This window comes from Apaloderma vittatum, unplaced genomic scaffold (assembly GCF_000703405.1).
Source record: "Apaloderma vittatum isolate BGI_N311 unplaced genomic scaffold, ASM70340v1 scaffold16780, whole genome shotgun sequence".
Classification (NCBI taxonomy): Eukaryota; Metazoa; Chordata; class Aves; order Trogoniformes; family Trogonidae; genus Apaloderma; species Apaloderma vittatum.
In genome coordinates this window covers 1-15,390 of record NW_009693019.1, presented here as the reverse complement: position 1 = coordinate 15,390, position 15,390 = coordinate 1, and the positions used below count along the sequence as shown (strand labels likewise).

General features: G+C 37.5%; 1 protein-coding gene across 1 annotated transcript; it reads left to right on the top strand.

The window, feature by feature from the left end:
• Window positions 1-395: 395 nt before the first annotated feature.
• Window positions 396-11,425, top strand: NOL11 (nucleolar protein 11; the record flags this gene model as incomplete). The annotated part of the gene is given in 17 exon segments (XM_009877666.1): window positions 396-512; window positions 1,121-1,177; window positions 1,770-1,915; window positions 2,177-2,234; window positions 3,068-3,206; window positions 3,597-3,794; window positions 4,541-4,617; window positions 5,353-5,476; window positions 6,129-6,232; window positions 6,502-6,579; window positions 7,376-7,560; window positions 7,790-7,915; window positions 8,816-9,034; window positions 9,555-9,633; window positions 10,625-10,717; window positions 11,002-11,109; window positions 11,312-11,425. Coding segments are annotated over 17 exon segments (2,022 nt in total), but the record flags the coding sequence as incomplete, so codon positions are not given.
• Between the last annotated feature and the right edge of the window lie 3,965 nt (window positions 11,426-15,390).

Here is a 15,390-nt window from a genome sequence, read left to right as displayed (position 1 = left end):
CAGGAAGAAAAAAAGTGTGGTGCTCTGCATGGTTATATTAGTGAGTGAAAGGAACTTAAACTAATGATTAGAAGTGTTATCTTCATTTTGGAAAAGTTATACCTGTGCTTCATGACATAAGGCTAATCTGTCTGTTAACAGGTCAAGCTTATTTGTAGTGTGAAAAGAAGTAATTTGTAATGAATGTGGAGTTCCTTCATGGCACTCTGAAGGTTTTTATATTGAAGTCAGAAACAAGAATGCTCAAGCAGAAGTTCTGGGTATGACAGCTTCCATATTTTAATTTTCTCATTCAGATCAGATGCAGCTACCTAGTATTTCCTTTCTGTCACAATAAAAACGCCAAAAGTGTATCATATTACATCTTAATTACAGTGTCTTTGTTCTGACTTTTCTAGGTTTCAGATCAGAAACCCCTGGGCTGTTGGTCAGTTAAGCACGGGCAGACCATCACGTGTCCAGTTGTGTGCAACTTTGAAACTCATGAATATATAGCTGTTCATGATGACAAGGTGAGATCCCTTATCTTTTCTTAAAGGGAAAAAAAGAAGCGGTGCGTCTTCTGAGTGAATGTAGATTGGGAAGAAATTGGCGCTGCCAGACTGTTGGCTGAATGTGACTGCACGGAGCTCGCTGCAGCCTCTTGCAGGTCGGGTCCTCTCTGCTCTGTGGGAGGATGGGGGTGTGCTGTCCTGCGGCCGCACAGTGAGCGCTTTTGGTAGTGAAGATAATCCGTGCTGAGCGCTGGTTACGCAGTGGCTTTTTAAAAAATGAAGCATTCTTGGTGAAGAGTACTTCATGCCTGCATTCTCTGAGGATAAGCTATTTCTCGTGTGGCAGGCTGGTTGACATTTCGAACCGCGTGGTTGATGCCGTACTCTTTCCAATCCATTCTTTCAAATTCAAGCTTTCTGAGCTTGGTTTGTGTTTCCGGTGTCTCTGCTTCAGCTTCTTCCCATGCAAGTTTTCCCTGGGCCAGTTTCCACTAAGGTTATTGTGAATACTTTCTGCATATTTTCTTCATGTGTTTCAGTCATGTGCAGTCACTAGTATTTTGCATGCTGAGAAGACTTATGTATTACTGTTTTACTGTACTTTAAAAATTATGCTTTTCTTAAAGGTTTTAAGAATATGGAAGAACAAAGATATTAACTTGGACAAAGTATTTAAAGCAACTGTAAGTCTCTTACATGTATTCACTTTTTATGTTAACATTTTGAATCCTGGCAGAGGGAAGAGATTCTGTCATCACAGTGCTAGTCATACTGCATTTTAGCTGATCATTGTCTTAACTTGTGGTTCATGATGTTCTGGAAAATGGCAAGGAATCCACTTGGACTGAGAGAATTGATGATCAAAGTATTAGTCTTAAAATAATTCATATCCCAAGTCCAAAGTTTCAGAGGACTTTCTTTAAAGATGGTGATACATGTCCAAAGAGCGATTGTTCTGTTCTGCTGGTGGATGTGTTAAATAACACTTTGTGTTATGCTCTTTAAGTTGTTTGAGCTCCTGACCCTCCATGTTTGTTTCTGTTGTGATTCAGGAATGTGATGCTCAGTGGGACACTTATGGCTTTTTGTTGGGCAGCGATTTGCAGTATTCATAGCTTTACAGAAACATGGCGACTGCTAGGCCTACATTATTAAGAATTGTACAGGCTCATCATTCTTCTGTTGCTTGTTTATCGAAAGAACTTAAAAAAAAACCGTGGGTAAAACACTTGGTTTTCAATGTACTGAAGAGTATAAAGGTGGTTTTTTACGTAGCTTTCAGCTGATGTATACCGAGTGCACTCGCTACGCAATGGAGGGCCAGTGGTACTGTTCAAAGGAGGTGGTGTTCGAACTTTGGATGTCCTCTTGGAAGCACCACAGCAAGAAATTGAAAACGTCATCTCAGATGAAGTCATCAAGTAAGTGACACAACTTTATGAAGCTTGCTTCTGGCTCAGAGGAACTGATGATAAAAGTTACTCCCTTTTTTGAGGGGTTATGGGGGAAATCTGAAGACCGACATATTTGGGTTGGGTGTTTCTTTCCAGTGCATTGTTTTTAAAATCTTAAAATTATTTATATAGATATTCTAAAAATAAGAGACTGCCTAAGGAATAATGATATGACTTCAAGTATAGTTCTAGAATTTCGAAGATGTTCATAGAGCTTTCTGGTTTCAGGTGGAGTGAAGCTTTTATGGAAGGTCAACAACCTGTCTTAATTTTCGCTACTGAGAAAGTGAGTTCAATACTTTTTTTAAAAAAAAACTTTGACAGCAGAAACTCTTAAGTGCTTTTTTTCTGAGATCCATCACCTCTTTCATTGGGCTTTAAGAACTTCCAGTGAAATCATTACCCTGATTTAATCCGTATGCTGTATATGTAAGTGAAGCTTTTATGGAAGGTCAACAACCTGTCTTAATTTTCGCTACTGAGAAAGTGAGTTCAATACTTTTTTTAAAAAAAAACTTTGACAGCAGAAACTCTTAAGTGCTTTTTTTCTGAGATCCATCACCTCTTTCATTGGGCTTTAAGAACTTCCAGTGAAATCATTACCCTGATTTAATCCGTATGCTGTATATGTATTGTTTCTGGGCTTTAAGAACTTCCAGTGAAATCATTACCCCGATTTAGTCCGTATGCTGTATCTGTGTTGTTTCTGGTACAGCAGTTCAGCTGAAGTTGTGTTGCTTTCAGGGCTGAGGAGCCTGGCTCTTAGAACTTCAAAGAACAGTTAAGATGAAACATAGTAGATGATTGCGTGACTCTTCATTGCCATCAAATAGTTTCTTGGTGTGAAGAACATATTTAGTAAGATTTATGTTTTTTAAAAAAAGGATTATGTAAAGATCTGTCCTTATTGAAATGCTTCTTCAAGTGAATCCGTTTGTTTCATCAAATTGGAACGCTAGAGTCTTTACACGTGAACTTTTCTGAAATAGGCTGTATGGCCTATAGAAAACACAAAATCCTAATTTTGCTTAACATTCAAAATTAAACAGTACTAATAAATGAATTTTTGTTATCTCTACATTGTGTAAATTAAAGGAAAACTGTATTTTATTCTTTTAGGATGGGGATTTTTTTGTCTATGTACAGAAGCTTAAGATGAACAGCCTGCACAAATACAAGCTTGAACAACAGGAGTTGTCTAAACCACTGAATTTCACAGCATATATAAAAAATCAAGCAATCATACTTCTGTGTTTGTGTAAGTTATGTTTTCTAACAGGATGTGATAAAAAGCAAAGAATGTATGGAAGACGTAAAATGTTGGTATTTAGAAATCACTGTTGAATATTTTTAGCTCTTTAAACTTTGGAAAACAGCTTGTGGTAGAGGTAGAAATTCAATCTTGATATTTTAATGCTGCAAAGACTGACAGTTCCTAACTGTTATGACTTGTACCTTGCAGATCTCGTGCTAGCTATATGTTTATTTTGTTGCTTTGTGTCATAAAATGTCCTTTAAACTTCCTGGATTATTTCTTCTTTAAGCATTCACTGGATTTTGTTCTCTATGGATGTCCTCTTGCCGTGTCATATCGAACAGTTTTTCCACAGTAGCAGATGATAACTGCATTATCGCTTTTCTGTGACAGATTCCAATGACGCTGTGTACAAGGTTCTGATACCTCTGCAGAGAAATACTGAAGAGCAAGAGCAAATTTTGTCCAAGTCACTACTACTAAAGCTTTCAGTATCTGGAAGCGTTCTAAAAGGAACTTCTTTTGTTGTTCTTGATAAAGACCATGTCGCAGTGTTAGGAAGCCTAGCTGCATCTGGTGAAGAATCCAAAGGTAACTTGAAAAGTCAGATGTCGGAAGGGCTAAAATTTCCTTAGGCAAAGACTAAGCTGGAAATAAAGCAAATGAAACGTTAGTTGGCTCTTGAAACTAGTAGGTAGTTGAGCTGTGCTGCTCAGAGCAGTAGCCGAAAGATAACCCGTACCAGTAAACTGCATACTGGGTTGCTGCAGGCCTGTGCTCGCTGTTGGGTTTCAGTGTTTGCTCTCATGTTCTTTGTGTGTGGAACAGTTGAGGAGATGCAGCAAGAGAACTCTGGTGGAGGGGAATTAAAACGAGGACTTGGACACTAGTAAAAGGATCGATGCAGGGAAACAGACCTAACGTTCTCTAAGGAATCACTATCTAGAATATAAGAAATCATTGTCTAGGATATAAGAAATCAATGTCTAGACTAAGTGAAACAAGCGCTTCAGTTCCATGCCTAAACTTCTGAAGCATGGGATCACTGAAATTTAAGCCACTGAACATTTTATAACAAAATGTTCTTCTGGCTTGGAGCCCACACTGGCTGCTGTCCCTCTTGCCACAGCTTCTTGTTTAAAGCTCTTCACTGGAAAACTAACTCATCTTTGAATATTTTTCTTGAAATCTAACCAGAATGATTTAATTCCTGATGTTTTACACAGTGAGTGAGCTATTTTGAAACAGATACTTAAGTATCAAAGGCAAATAGAGCATATATGTTGGGTGGTTGGTTGTTTTGGTTTTTTTTTTTGTAACATCTCTTTTTTCCGTAGAGTGCCTAACGATATGGAATACAAAATTTCAGACATTGCAGACTTCAAAGGAGCTGCCTCTGGGAACAAGCGGACAAGTAAGCTGAATCTTTAATTTGTGGTGCACGAACTTTTAGGCATTAGGCCTGACAGCTCTGAAGAGAGTGGTGGGCTTCAGAGTTACGCTTCTGTTTGGAAGAGCAGTGAATGCCAGTCTCTGAAACAAAATTAATCCTGACCAGCTGATGAGCTGTTCGTGTCAAAATGTATCAGCAGAATGACAGCCTATGGCGATTTCTTTGATAATTCAGTACCTTCTCGCTTCTGATGGTCTCAGTGATTTGGTGGGAATGAAATAACTAGTTAAGCAGATGACTCAGTCGGCTTGTATTCTGTTCAGATAATTTGCAAATAATGGCCTAAATGATCCCTGCATCTCCCTAAATACCTTTTCGGGATGTTCAGGTGTCAATTAATGACAAGTAAACTGACACCTAGGTAATTAATGCATTAGTGAAATAGAACAGGAAACTGGTTTTGTCATAAAATTGCACAAGAGGGAAATTAAAAATAACTTGAAGCAGCTACTGTACTGTAAGAGATCCCTGCAAAATACTCAGAATAACACTTCTTGTTTCTGTATTTAAAATCAACAGTTAATGAAGGTCTGCTAACAAGTGTAGGTCTGCTAACAAGCCTATAAAAAGTAATGTAAAATAATCGGGTTGTTGACAGTTAGTTGAATTTTGTAGTAAGGAGTTAAACATCAGCTTGTGCAGGAACACACTTCTCTGCTCATCTTTTCGTTAACAATATGTTTTAATATTTTGTAGTTGTGGTGTTATGAGGAAAAGTTTTTTTTTACTCACGGGAAAGTGCTGACAGTAATTATGTACAAATGTGAAACGTCATCCTTGGCAGCTGCTGTGGGAAAGCTCAAGGACAGTCAAACCCCTGGTAAGAATTTTTATAATTACAGTGTAAAGATCTCATAAAAGGAAAGCTTCTGAAATGGAATAAAAATTCTTTTAATACAGTCCTGTAAAATCAGTTGAATCTAAACAGTTTGAAGTAACACTGTGTTCTGTTCCTAGCTGTTAAATTTACTGTCGCCAAGAACACTGAAACACACAGCATCTGAATTTATTGTGGCTTTCCTTAACCTAGGTTACCATTCAAATACTAGAATTACTGAAAATATTAGAATGCTAGCTATGAATACTGAAAACTAAATGAAGTGCTGTCTCCTAAAAATTATTTTCAAAGAGCTTTTGATTAGGTGGGGCAATGTCAATTCTTTGTGTGTAAACTTCAATTTAAAATCGTCTTTGATTTAGCATTGCTCTGCTAAAATGCTTTTGCAAGTAATGCTTACCATAAATTGTGTAGTAACTCATTTCTCTTCCTCCCAGAGGCTAAATGGAAAAACAGTATCACAAAAGGGTCATAAAATTACCTGCTGCCGAGATAAAACTGGAAACTTGCTCAGCATCAAATGACTTGGATTAGACTTTAGAAAATTACTATTGGTGTAAGAAGTTGATGTAATATTCATACTTTATTGTGCTTTAAGTGTTACTTTCATAGAGTTTCATTTTTGTGTTCACAGATGTGTCTTCCTTTGTAAACTGGAATACCCTTGGAGATGAAGAGCTCGTGGTTTCCATTCAGTCACAGCAGTCTGTAGCTCTAAAATCGGAGTCCAAAATGACTGTAAGTTAGCATTAGGAGCATGCGGGGGTTTCCTTTTGTTTCTCTTGTCTCTTCCTCATTCTGCTTTTTTTAGATGCTGTAGCAGAAGGAAATGTCACTTTGTGTTTGTCGCTCATTGTCTCTAACACCGTGTCTGGAGTTGGACTACCCAGTTACTAATAGTAATCTTTGCAGCAAGTTGATACGTGAAGTTCCTAATTATCTTGATTGAAAACTTTAAACATATACTTTTCTGGAGCTGAGTACTAACTTTTTGTTTCTGTTCCTAGCTAAGATCAAAAAAGAACACTGTTGCTGAAGTACAGCCAGATACCATATCAGTTGGGCAGCTCTTACTAAATCTAAAGGTAAGTAAATGAAATATCCTGAAGTAGTGTTTTAGACACTCTCGGAATGTTCTAGTTGTCTCTTAAGCTCTTATCTTTTTCCATGTCCTCTTGCACAAAGTTGACAAAGCTGCCTTGAACAGGCGAGTTGGAGGATATTGTTAGTGTTGCTCTAGGATTGCATTTAGCCATGATGAAATTAAAGCTTTGTCACAGGAATGTGTTCTAGAACTGTACAGTACAGGACTTACAATAGCTATCTAAGATGTGAAAACTTGCACAAATTTGTTCATTTTTAGTGAAAACCTTCTCTTACACTACATAAGGTGGGAGGATATTTTACCTCAACACCGCTTTTTTAGATTCTTCTTTATGGCTTTAATTTTATGGAAGACATTTTGGATTTAGAAGGTTGGCATGCTAGGAACTCCACTGCAAATACAGCAATAAGCTGTTTAGTTCCTTTCTAAAGCTTGCTGTAAATGTTGGGATACTTCAAGTTGCATCCCTTGCTGTGCGAACGCACCGAGAGTTCAGCTGTGGCTGGACATCTTGGTAATGTTACTGAAGTACCAGGTGACTAATTCTCAGCAGTTATTGAAGAATACTGCTTACCCGAGTCCAGAGTGGGTAATTACCTGCATTTGCTTCTTTCATACTTGAGAGAGACTACCAAAATGCAGTGGTGAGGGTATTTTTGTAATTTTTTTTATCTTGAATTCCAAAATAGGTGTTTCTACGTGATCCGATCAGTAACAGTACGGTTCTTAAACCTGTACCTTGTACGTCTGAGTTGAATGCTATTTGTCATTTTCAGGACGCTTCTACAGCTGTATTTGAAGATGAATTGAGACAATTGGTGTCAAAAGCACAGATGCCAGATTTCCAAGCCTCCATTGGAAGTGTAGTAACTGCTCTTATAAACAGATGTAAAGCAAATCCAAATTACTACCCTCGAAATTTCTTACTACAGATAGTTGAGACCCGAGACTTATCTTACAGGTAATGATTCTGTTTGGGATTTTTTTTTAATCGTAAGGAACAATCTTTAAAAATAAGTAGAAAATCAGTTCTTTATAAAGTGCTCTTAAATTATCAGCATTTACTATTGAAGGTGCTTATGCTTAAGATGGATTTTTGTGTAAAACAAGATTAGTACTTGTGTGTTAGTTGTCAATGTAGTTTTCAGCAGGTGCGAGCTATGCAGCCTGTTCTTTTCATATTCTTACAGTTTATGTCCAGATTTAATGGCTGTTGCTTTGGAGAGAAAAGATGTGTATCTCTTACAAGTCTGCTTAGAACGGTTTCCAGATGTTCCTGAAGAAATTACTTATGCTTGCTTGAAAGTATTTTTAAGGTAAGTTGGAATGACTTTGTTTTTCCCTTCTTCACCAAACCAAGCCTTCAATTAAAAGCTGTGTGTTGCTAAGAATGGCTTTTTGTAGGTGAGCAATTAAGACTGTGCATTAAATTCTTAATTCTGAGTACAGTGTATGTTGCACGCTTGCAGACTTACAAACTTTTTGCAAGATTTCAGTCACATTATATATAATCTTGTTCATTTAGTTACCATTTACATAGCTTTTAGAATTAACATGCCTTTTGGTAACACTGCTGGCTTGAATGGCATTTGCATCCTTCTGCATGTGTTGTCATAGCTGTGTGCTGTGCAGCAGACTTAATTGGGAACTTACCTGGGGTAAGAACCCCACAAAAAAATGAACTTGTAAGTTCATGACAAAAATGATTTTCATATCTCAAAAAGGTAGGGATTTAAAAAAAAAAAAAAGACTGTTGTAATTTTTCCTCTAGATTTCCAGAGCAAAAAGAATTCTTTTTTTTTTTCTTTTATTAGAAACATCAGATCTTGTTGATTTCATACGTTAGAATTGCCAAATACCTTGTTACTAAATATTAGGAAAATCATCAGTGTGTTATGGGTTGAAGCAGTCCCAGTGATGCCAGAATACCGTAACAGTCGAACAGTATAACCTGTAAATGAACCCATGACAGAATGTCTAATAATACAGTAACGTAGATTGCTGGAATAAAAGAGCAGTACATGTATTGTTCAAGGTTAATAACAAAATATGAACTGTTCTCTCATGTCCTTTATTCAGTTTGCAGGACTATATTATGTTTTTATTTCTCCAGTAAGCTTCAAAGAGTTCACAGTGTGTACTGCTGTTGGGTTGATGACATTGCTGATTTTAAAGCTAATAATTAAAAGTACTAAATGTCTGAAATTTTCCTACAGCATTAGTGAAGCCTCTCTTCAAAGAATAGATGTGAATCTAGAATCTGTAATCTGTTACATCGATATTGAAATGAACAATAAAGAAGTTAAGACTGAAATTGTAGAAAATGGTTTCAATGCAGAGCTGAAAGATGACGTTTGGGATACTAAAATTGCAAAGGAAACCCATCGGACATCTGTTGAATTCTGCCCTGTTGGACCACAGAAGGCAGCATTGTTGTATCCTCTGTGTTTTCGCAAGGGAAAGTCAGTGTGTTATATGTGATGGGAAGATGTATATTTAGTACTACTAAAAGACAAACCTTCTGTTATTGTTGAAAATTTCTGAGAGGTTACGGTAAGTTCTGGTAAGAGAAGTTCCTACTCCGTAGAAAAATTGTTTAGAATATAACTAGAACAGTTAAGATTTGGAAAGAATCTACAGCAATGTACTTGTATTATTGCAAAAGTGTAATAAAACTTTGTCTATTTAAGAAAAAATAGCATCAGTGATTCTGATGTTTGCCTCTTGAAATGCACTAGCCAACTGCACGTTTGCAGTGAACAGAGCTGTTCGAGCCACCTGTATTGGGATATTTCAGTTGCTGTGTATGTTTCATGGTAGAAATAAGGGAGATCGAAAAAGCTGAGATAAGACCTCTCTCAAAGAACCTGGAGAAGTATTTTAATCACAGTTTACTTCAGTTTGTAGAAATCGGTATTTTTTCCTTCCATTTATTTCCTTAATGGTACTACACAGAAATGCTGTTCTTCATTCAGCTTACAGCGAAACATTTCTTTTGCCTCATCTGAAAAACCTTCCAGCTCAGCAAGCTGTTGTAAGTATGTTAAAAGTTTTTAAATCCTTATTTTTTTGTAATGCGTGAAGATGAAGTTAAGCTGCATAGCAAGACTTAATGTCAACAGATGTCATGTTTTTCCACATACATGTGGAACTTCTATTAATTTTATAGCTCCCGCTTATTTTAGAAAATGACCCAGTCTATTTGGAAAATGTTGTTCATATTTTGTTAGCAAGTATAGTAGCTTCTCTTGATTTGGATGTTTTTTAAGAAGGTAATGAGACGTGCTAAGTCAGTTCCATCAGAAAAAGAAATTAAAAAAATTGGGAGAAACAAACTGTACAAAGTGTAAAATCCGAAATGTAATACAAGTCAAACTCAAGTCTTAGGTCCTCTCAGTTTAAAAGAAAAAAAAAAAAGAAAAAGAAAAAGCAAACCAACCTCCCCTGTTCCTCAAAACCTGAAGTATAACTTCAAAAACTGCCTGTACCATGTAGTACCTGAGCATATATGTAGTTTTCCAGTGATTCAGAAAAAAAAAAAAACAAACACGAAAAAACCCCACACACATTCAAACAAAGCTGATCTTAGCACTGACCCATCCCCGTGATATCTTTTTTCAGAGGGAGAAAGAAGATTGTGGCAATTTATTGTTGGCTACGGAAGTTGAAACTGGGACTAAAATTGTTAATGGTGATACAGTTTTTAGCAAAGTTCCTAGAAAAGACTGTGTCTGAATTAAACTGTACTGACAATCACCAGAACAATGATCGCCCTGAATGTAATAGTTATTTACATTGTTAATTATAACTTTGTGCTGGATATTGCTGAAAACTTTCAAACATCTAGCTATAGATGCTGTAGAGCCAGAAAATTTACTTTTAATGCGTAGCGCACAGGCGTCCATGTTGCTTTAAAAAATAAATATATTTTTAAAATCCTTACAAGTACCGTTGAGTGCAGAACAAAACTCCTCAGTCTGTTCAGTGTTTGTCCTCTAAAAATTTTCTGACTTTTCTACTTTTAGCTGTTTCTCAGGTATTTGTACTACCTGTATGTGAAATGCAGTGAAAAAATTAATACCGTTCTTCCTGGAGTACACTCTCCAACTATAAATCAGGTGAGAAGCTAGTTCTAAGATTTGTTGCTGTGGTGTCTAACTTGGTAGTTGTGAGTATCTAAATGCAACTGAGATCCGCATTCATTCTACTGAGTTTTCTCTATTAACATAACCTGTGTGAAGGCAGATGTAATGCAGCACTTCTTACTATTGGGAGATAAATATACTGCCCTAAAATACGAAACCATGGATTTTGCATTAGAAATTAATTTTGCAGTTTTTAAAGCAAAATATGCCGTTTGCATATCATAAAGTGTGAGGGTCCTTTTCTTGTTTGCCTTCAGATTATGGATTGGATGTGCCTATTACTTGATGCTCACTTCACAGTTATGGTGATGCTACCAGAAGCGAAAGAGCTGCTTTCAAACCTGCATAAGTTTGTAAGAGCCCAAGTAAGTTGCATCTCCTGGATTAATTATTTATTTATAATATGAATTTAGAATATGGGTGTTAAGGGGGGGGAGGCGGGTGACAAGAAGTTATATCAGCAAATGGTATATCAGATGATGTCTGTTCTTCGCTATATGAAATGTTAGGAAATAGCAGTTGCTTCTCTCATCATGATTTCAAAAGCTGCTATTTTCTTCTTTTTAGGTACGATTCTACTCCGAACTCAACAAGATTGAAGGAAGTTTGCGAGAATTACAAAGACTTAACCACCAGAAAGACTCTCAGACATATTCTATTGAAGTGCTGGAACTTATTTGAATTTGAAATGAATTAACACATTTTTTACTGATTCCTTTTATGATGAGGATGTATTAGCACTCCATATTGGGGATGTGAAAAGCTGTTTTTTACATAGGAGGAGCACGGTTACTCTGTAGCTACATGAGAGTTTGAAGTTTGAGACTTGTGTATTAAAGGCTCTCTTTTTGACTGGATGAGAAGCTGGATGCTTGTTTATATTTTCATGTATGATTTTGATATGTAATCATAAGAATATCCTGTAATACCACGTGATTCCTGGCAAAGAATCATTAGGGTATTTGCAGTAAGGCTTCAACAGATGTTTCACCAAATGAATTGACATTTTTTATTCTACTTGCTTCTTTTGTCCTTAGTAGGTGAAGTGTCTGGTTAGATTCTTCAGGGTTCTCTTATCTCCACTCAGCTTATGAACTATAGATGAACTTGTTTGAGTTTGCTGCTTTGTTTTTTTATTTTTAAGTTGCTTTTACCTTGTCCTAAGATGCCTTTGACATTTACAGACAGCTTAAACAGGGAAGGGAGCTTTTGTGTCATGGTATCACTACCTGTTAGTGTACCCTTTCATGCTGTCTTTTTCAGTCCAGCCAAGTCCTCTTATACTGCTTTAAAAAAAAAAAAACCAAACAGAAAGGAGGTTGTGTGGTGGTTAGTTGTTAAAATCTTGAATGACAATAATCTAAAGCTGTTTGGATGCATCTCATAGCCGATAAGATCACCTGCTTCCAGAAGCTGCCTACAGCTAGGGAGAGGGGAGAGATACACAGCAGGGACCAGGCTCCTTTCTCAAATGAAGAAGCAAAGTGCAGTTATTTAGTAGGATGTCTTGTTCCACTCTTTATCTTGGAGGTTGCCGTCAGCTGAAGACAAGGGTTTTCTCAAGAAGAGAGATTGCTCCTCCAGAGCATTGAATTACTGGGTTTCAGCATGATTAGCTGTACTTCAAGACTTCTGCTTTAGACATTTCTGAAGCTTTCTGATTTTGAAAGATTGCATCCAAGATAGCTTCTGCTTTTTTAAATACGCATCTCTTGAAATCTTGCCTGTACACATTTGAAGCTTTGTGGAAAGCGGGGAGGACCATAAAAATAACATTCAGGTAATGCTGTGGACTTTGGAGTGAGCTTGACGTATCTTTAAACTGATCATGCAACCAGTGACTACCAGCACAGCTCAGGGCAAGAGTGGTGTCTTGCCTTGATAGACTGGAGCAAAGAACGCACTAACCTAGCTGAAAACAGCTGCTCTTTTTTTGGGTAGTGATTTTTCTCTGATGGTGCTGAGTTAAGGACACAGAGGAGATACCCAGTTTTATTTAGAGCAGAATGCTGGAAATCGTTTGAATAAAAGGGTTCTTAATCTTTGTCAGGTTAAACTTGCCTGAGAATGAACAACAGCATTTTCTTCCTTTCCTTTCTCTGGCTAGAGCTAGAATACAAGATTATTATGGGTGAAGTGCCAGGTGCATAACCTACTGGACCGTGGCTGTATAACTGTGAAATAGCTGCACACAGTTAGAAGCCTTAACATTCTTTGGAAGGTGACATGTTCTAGTTGTTATATACACTGTTACTGGAAATCAGTACCAAATGTATGTAAAAGTAAAATTATTTAAATAAACACTACAATGGGCAGCTGAAGAATCAAGTTGAGGGATACTTCTTGGCACTGGCAGTGGTTGCTTTTAACTTTCTGAACAAGAAGACTTGCGCACAGTCAGAGAAGATGTTTTCAAAGAATGAACATCGCAACCTCATCTATACAGCTTGAATTTTAGTATTTCAAAGTATATCTTGTCTTTAGATCTGTTTTGTTTTGACTGTGTCTTTAAAAAAGAAGTGATGAAGTTTTATGAAAGCAACAGTTGCTGAAGGTATTACAGGTATAAACATCTATTGAATTGTATTTCTGATTAGTTGTTCACTTAAAACCGATTTTTGTTATAAGCTACTTCTGGGACTGAATATTCATCTGGGCTAGGGAAAAATGAGATAGATAAGCCTAATGCTAGTAATATACTGAATTGCACCAGCAACAAGTCATGCATACCCGTAAGACTGACTTTAAGTAGCTGAGCTGTAGTCTAGCATTACTCAGCAACATCTTGGTGTCTTACAAATGTACATGTAACTGATGCTAGAGCTTAATACTTAAATGTTATGAAATCTGAGGGGACGGACTGGACAACAGCAGCTCAATAATTTAAGCAAGAGGATATGCTCACTTGGTATGAATACCAGCCAGCTGTAGGTTCTTCATTTCTTTCCCTTACGCTTGGAGAAAGGAACTCATCCAGACAACAGCTTGGAACAACTAGGCTATTCATCTTCTCCACAGTGCCTTGTGAAAGCAGTCTTTCTCTCAATCTGTCTTGACTATGGAGGCACTGTAGGGCCTCCTACCTAAAATTCCTTTTCTTGCTGTATTCAGTTCACTTACAAATATGCTTGTTTAACTGTACCGGCAGACTCAAAATAGAAACTTCAGGTTCCTAATGGAGCTATGTTTTGTTCTTGGGAGTGGACAGGGGTAGGTGAGTAGGCTAAGGGGTTACTTTTGATTTCTCTGAGCTAAGCTATGTGTGAGAAAGGACTAATTTATAGTCCTGACTCTGAAAGCTAATGCACCTCTCTATGCATCCATTTCCCCACCTATAAAATTAATATTCTTTATGTCCTATTCAGTAAGCACTATCCATATCAAATCTTAAATAAGAGGTAGGATTAAGAGACAAGGTATTTGAGTTCAAACTATTCAAAAGCAAATGATTTTTGGCACCTTTGATCTACTACAGGTACACAAAATCGATGGTAGAGATGTTAACACTCATGCTGCAGGCTGTGTGAATATAAGTGCAGAAGATAAAATAGATATCTTTGCTAGTTTCTCAGTGAATGTATAGATGGTAGAATTCATTAATGGTTTTTTCAAGATCACCAAGGGAGATAGTAAAATAGCTGGCCTTAAAACAGGCATTGGTGTAAGGTTGCAAAAATTAGCCAAATATAAGCAATCTAAATGTACATTTGAAAGAATCAGAATACAAATTAAATAGAAAGGGGTAAATGGGGTTAGGCGCTGTTGTCTCCTACTGTTGCTGTGCCTCTACCATACTGCGCCTAGAACATGGCTCTGAGCCTGTGCTGATGCACCACTAAGAGTGCAACAGAATATAAAAGATACAAAGCCAGATCGAAGTGCAAATTGGGCTAAATTCTAGTGACAGTGTGACAGTGTTGTATGCTTGACAGTGTGGCAGGTTTGTGTTTAATAAGGTTCGGCAGCCTCAGCAACAAGTTAACGAAGGAAAGACACTTCAAAAATTCCTCTAGAAGAATGCAGATGAAATGATACATTGGCCATGCCTGTGGTGTGACCAGTAACTGGGCTGTACATCCCACCGAAGCATAAGCAAGGGACTAAGAGAAAATGCAAATGCAAACACACTTACTTGCTAATGATAAGGTTTCAGACTCCGTGGAATCCCAAAGCTGTGTACGTTTAGCAATGAAAAGGGGGTTGGTTGTAAGAAATGCAAGCCAGTTGCATGCCTTAGGCTGGCTTTCAATTTGTACTGCTTCTGCTCAGGAAACTGATACCTTGGATTCGAGTGGTGGCATTAGAAACTCAACAGTGCAATTGGTTTATGTAGATTTTTAGCCCTTCGGGGGCTCTAGCAAATGGGAAAACAAGAGGGAATACAAAATAGATGAAGACATCTCCGTTTCGTAGCCAGCTGCCGACACAGCAGCTCAGAGAAAGTAGATGGACAAAAATTCAAGTGGCAAGGCCCTATGCGATCTCCTCAGCCCCCTGTGCTTTATCCTGACTCCGACCAGGTAACGGTGAGCTGTCAGAGGGTTTTCATTTCTGCGTGATGGCGAACAATTTAATACACGTCGGGGAATGAATATGGCAGTGGTCAAGGGGGCTGCCTGGTGCCTCAGCGGGAGGCCTCTCCTGAG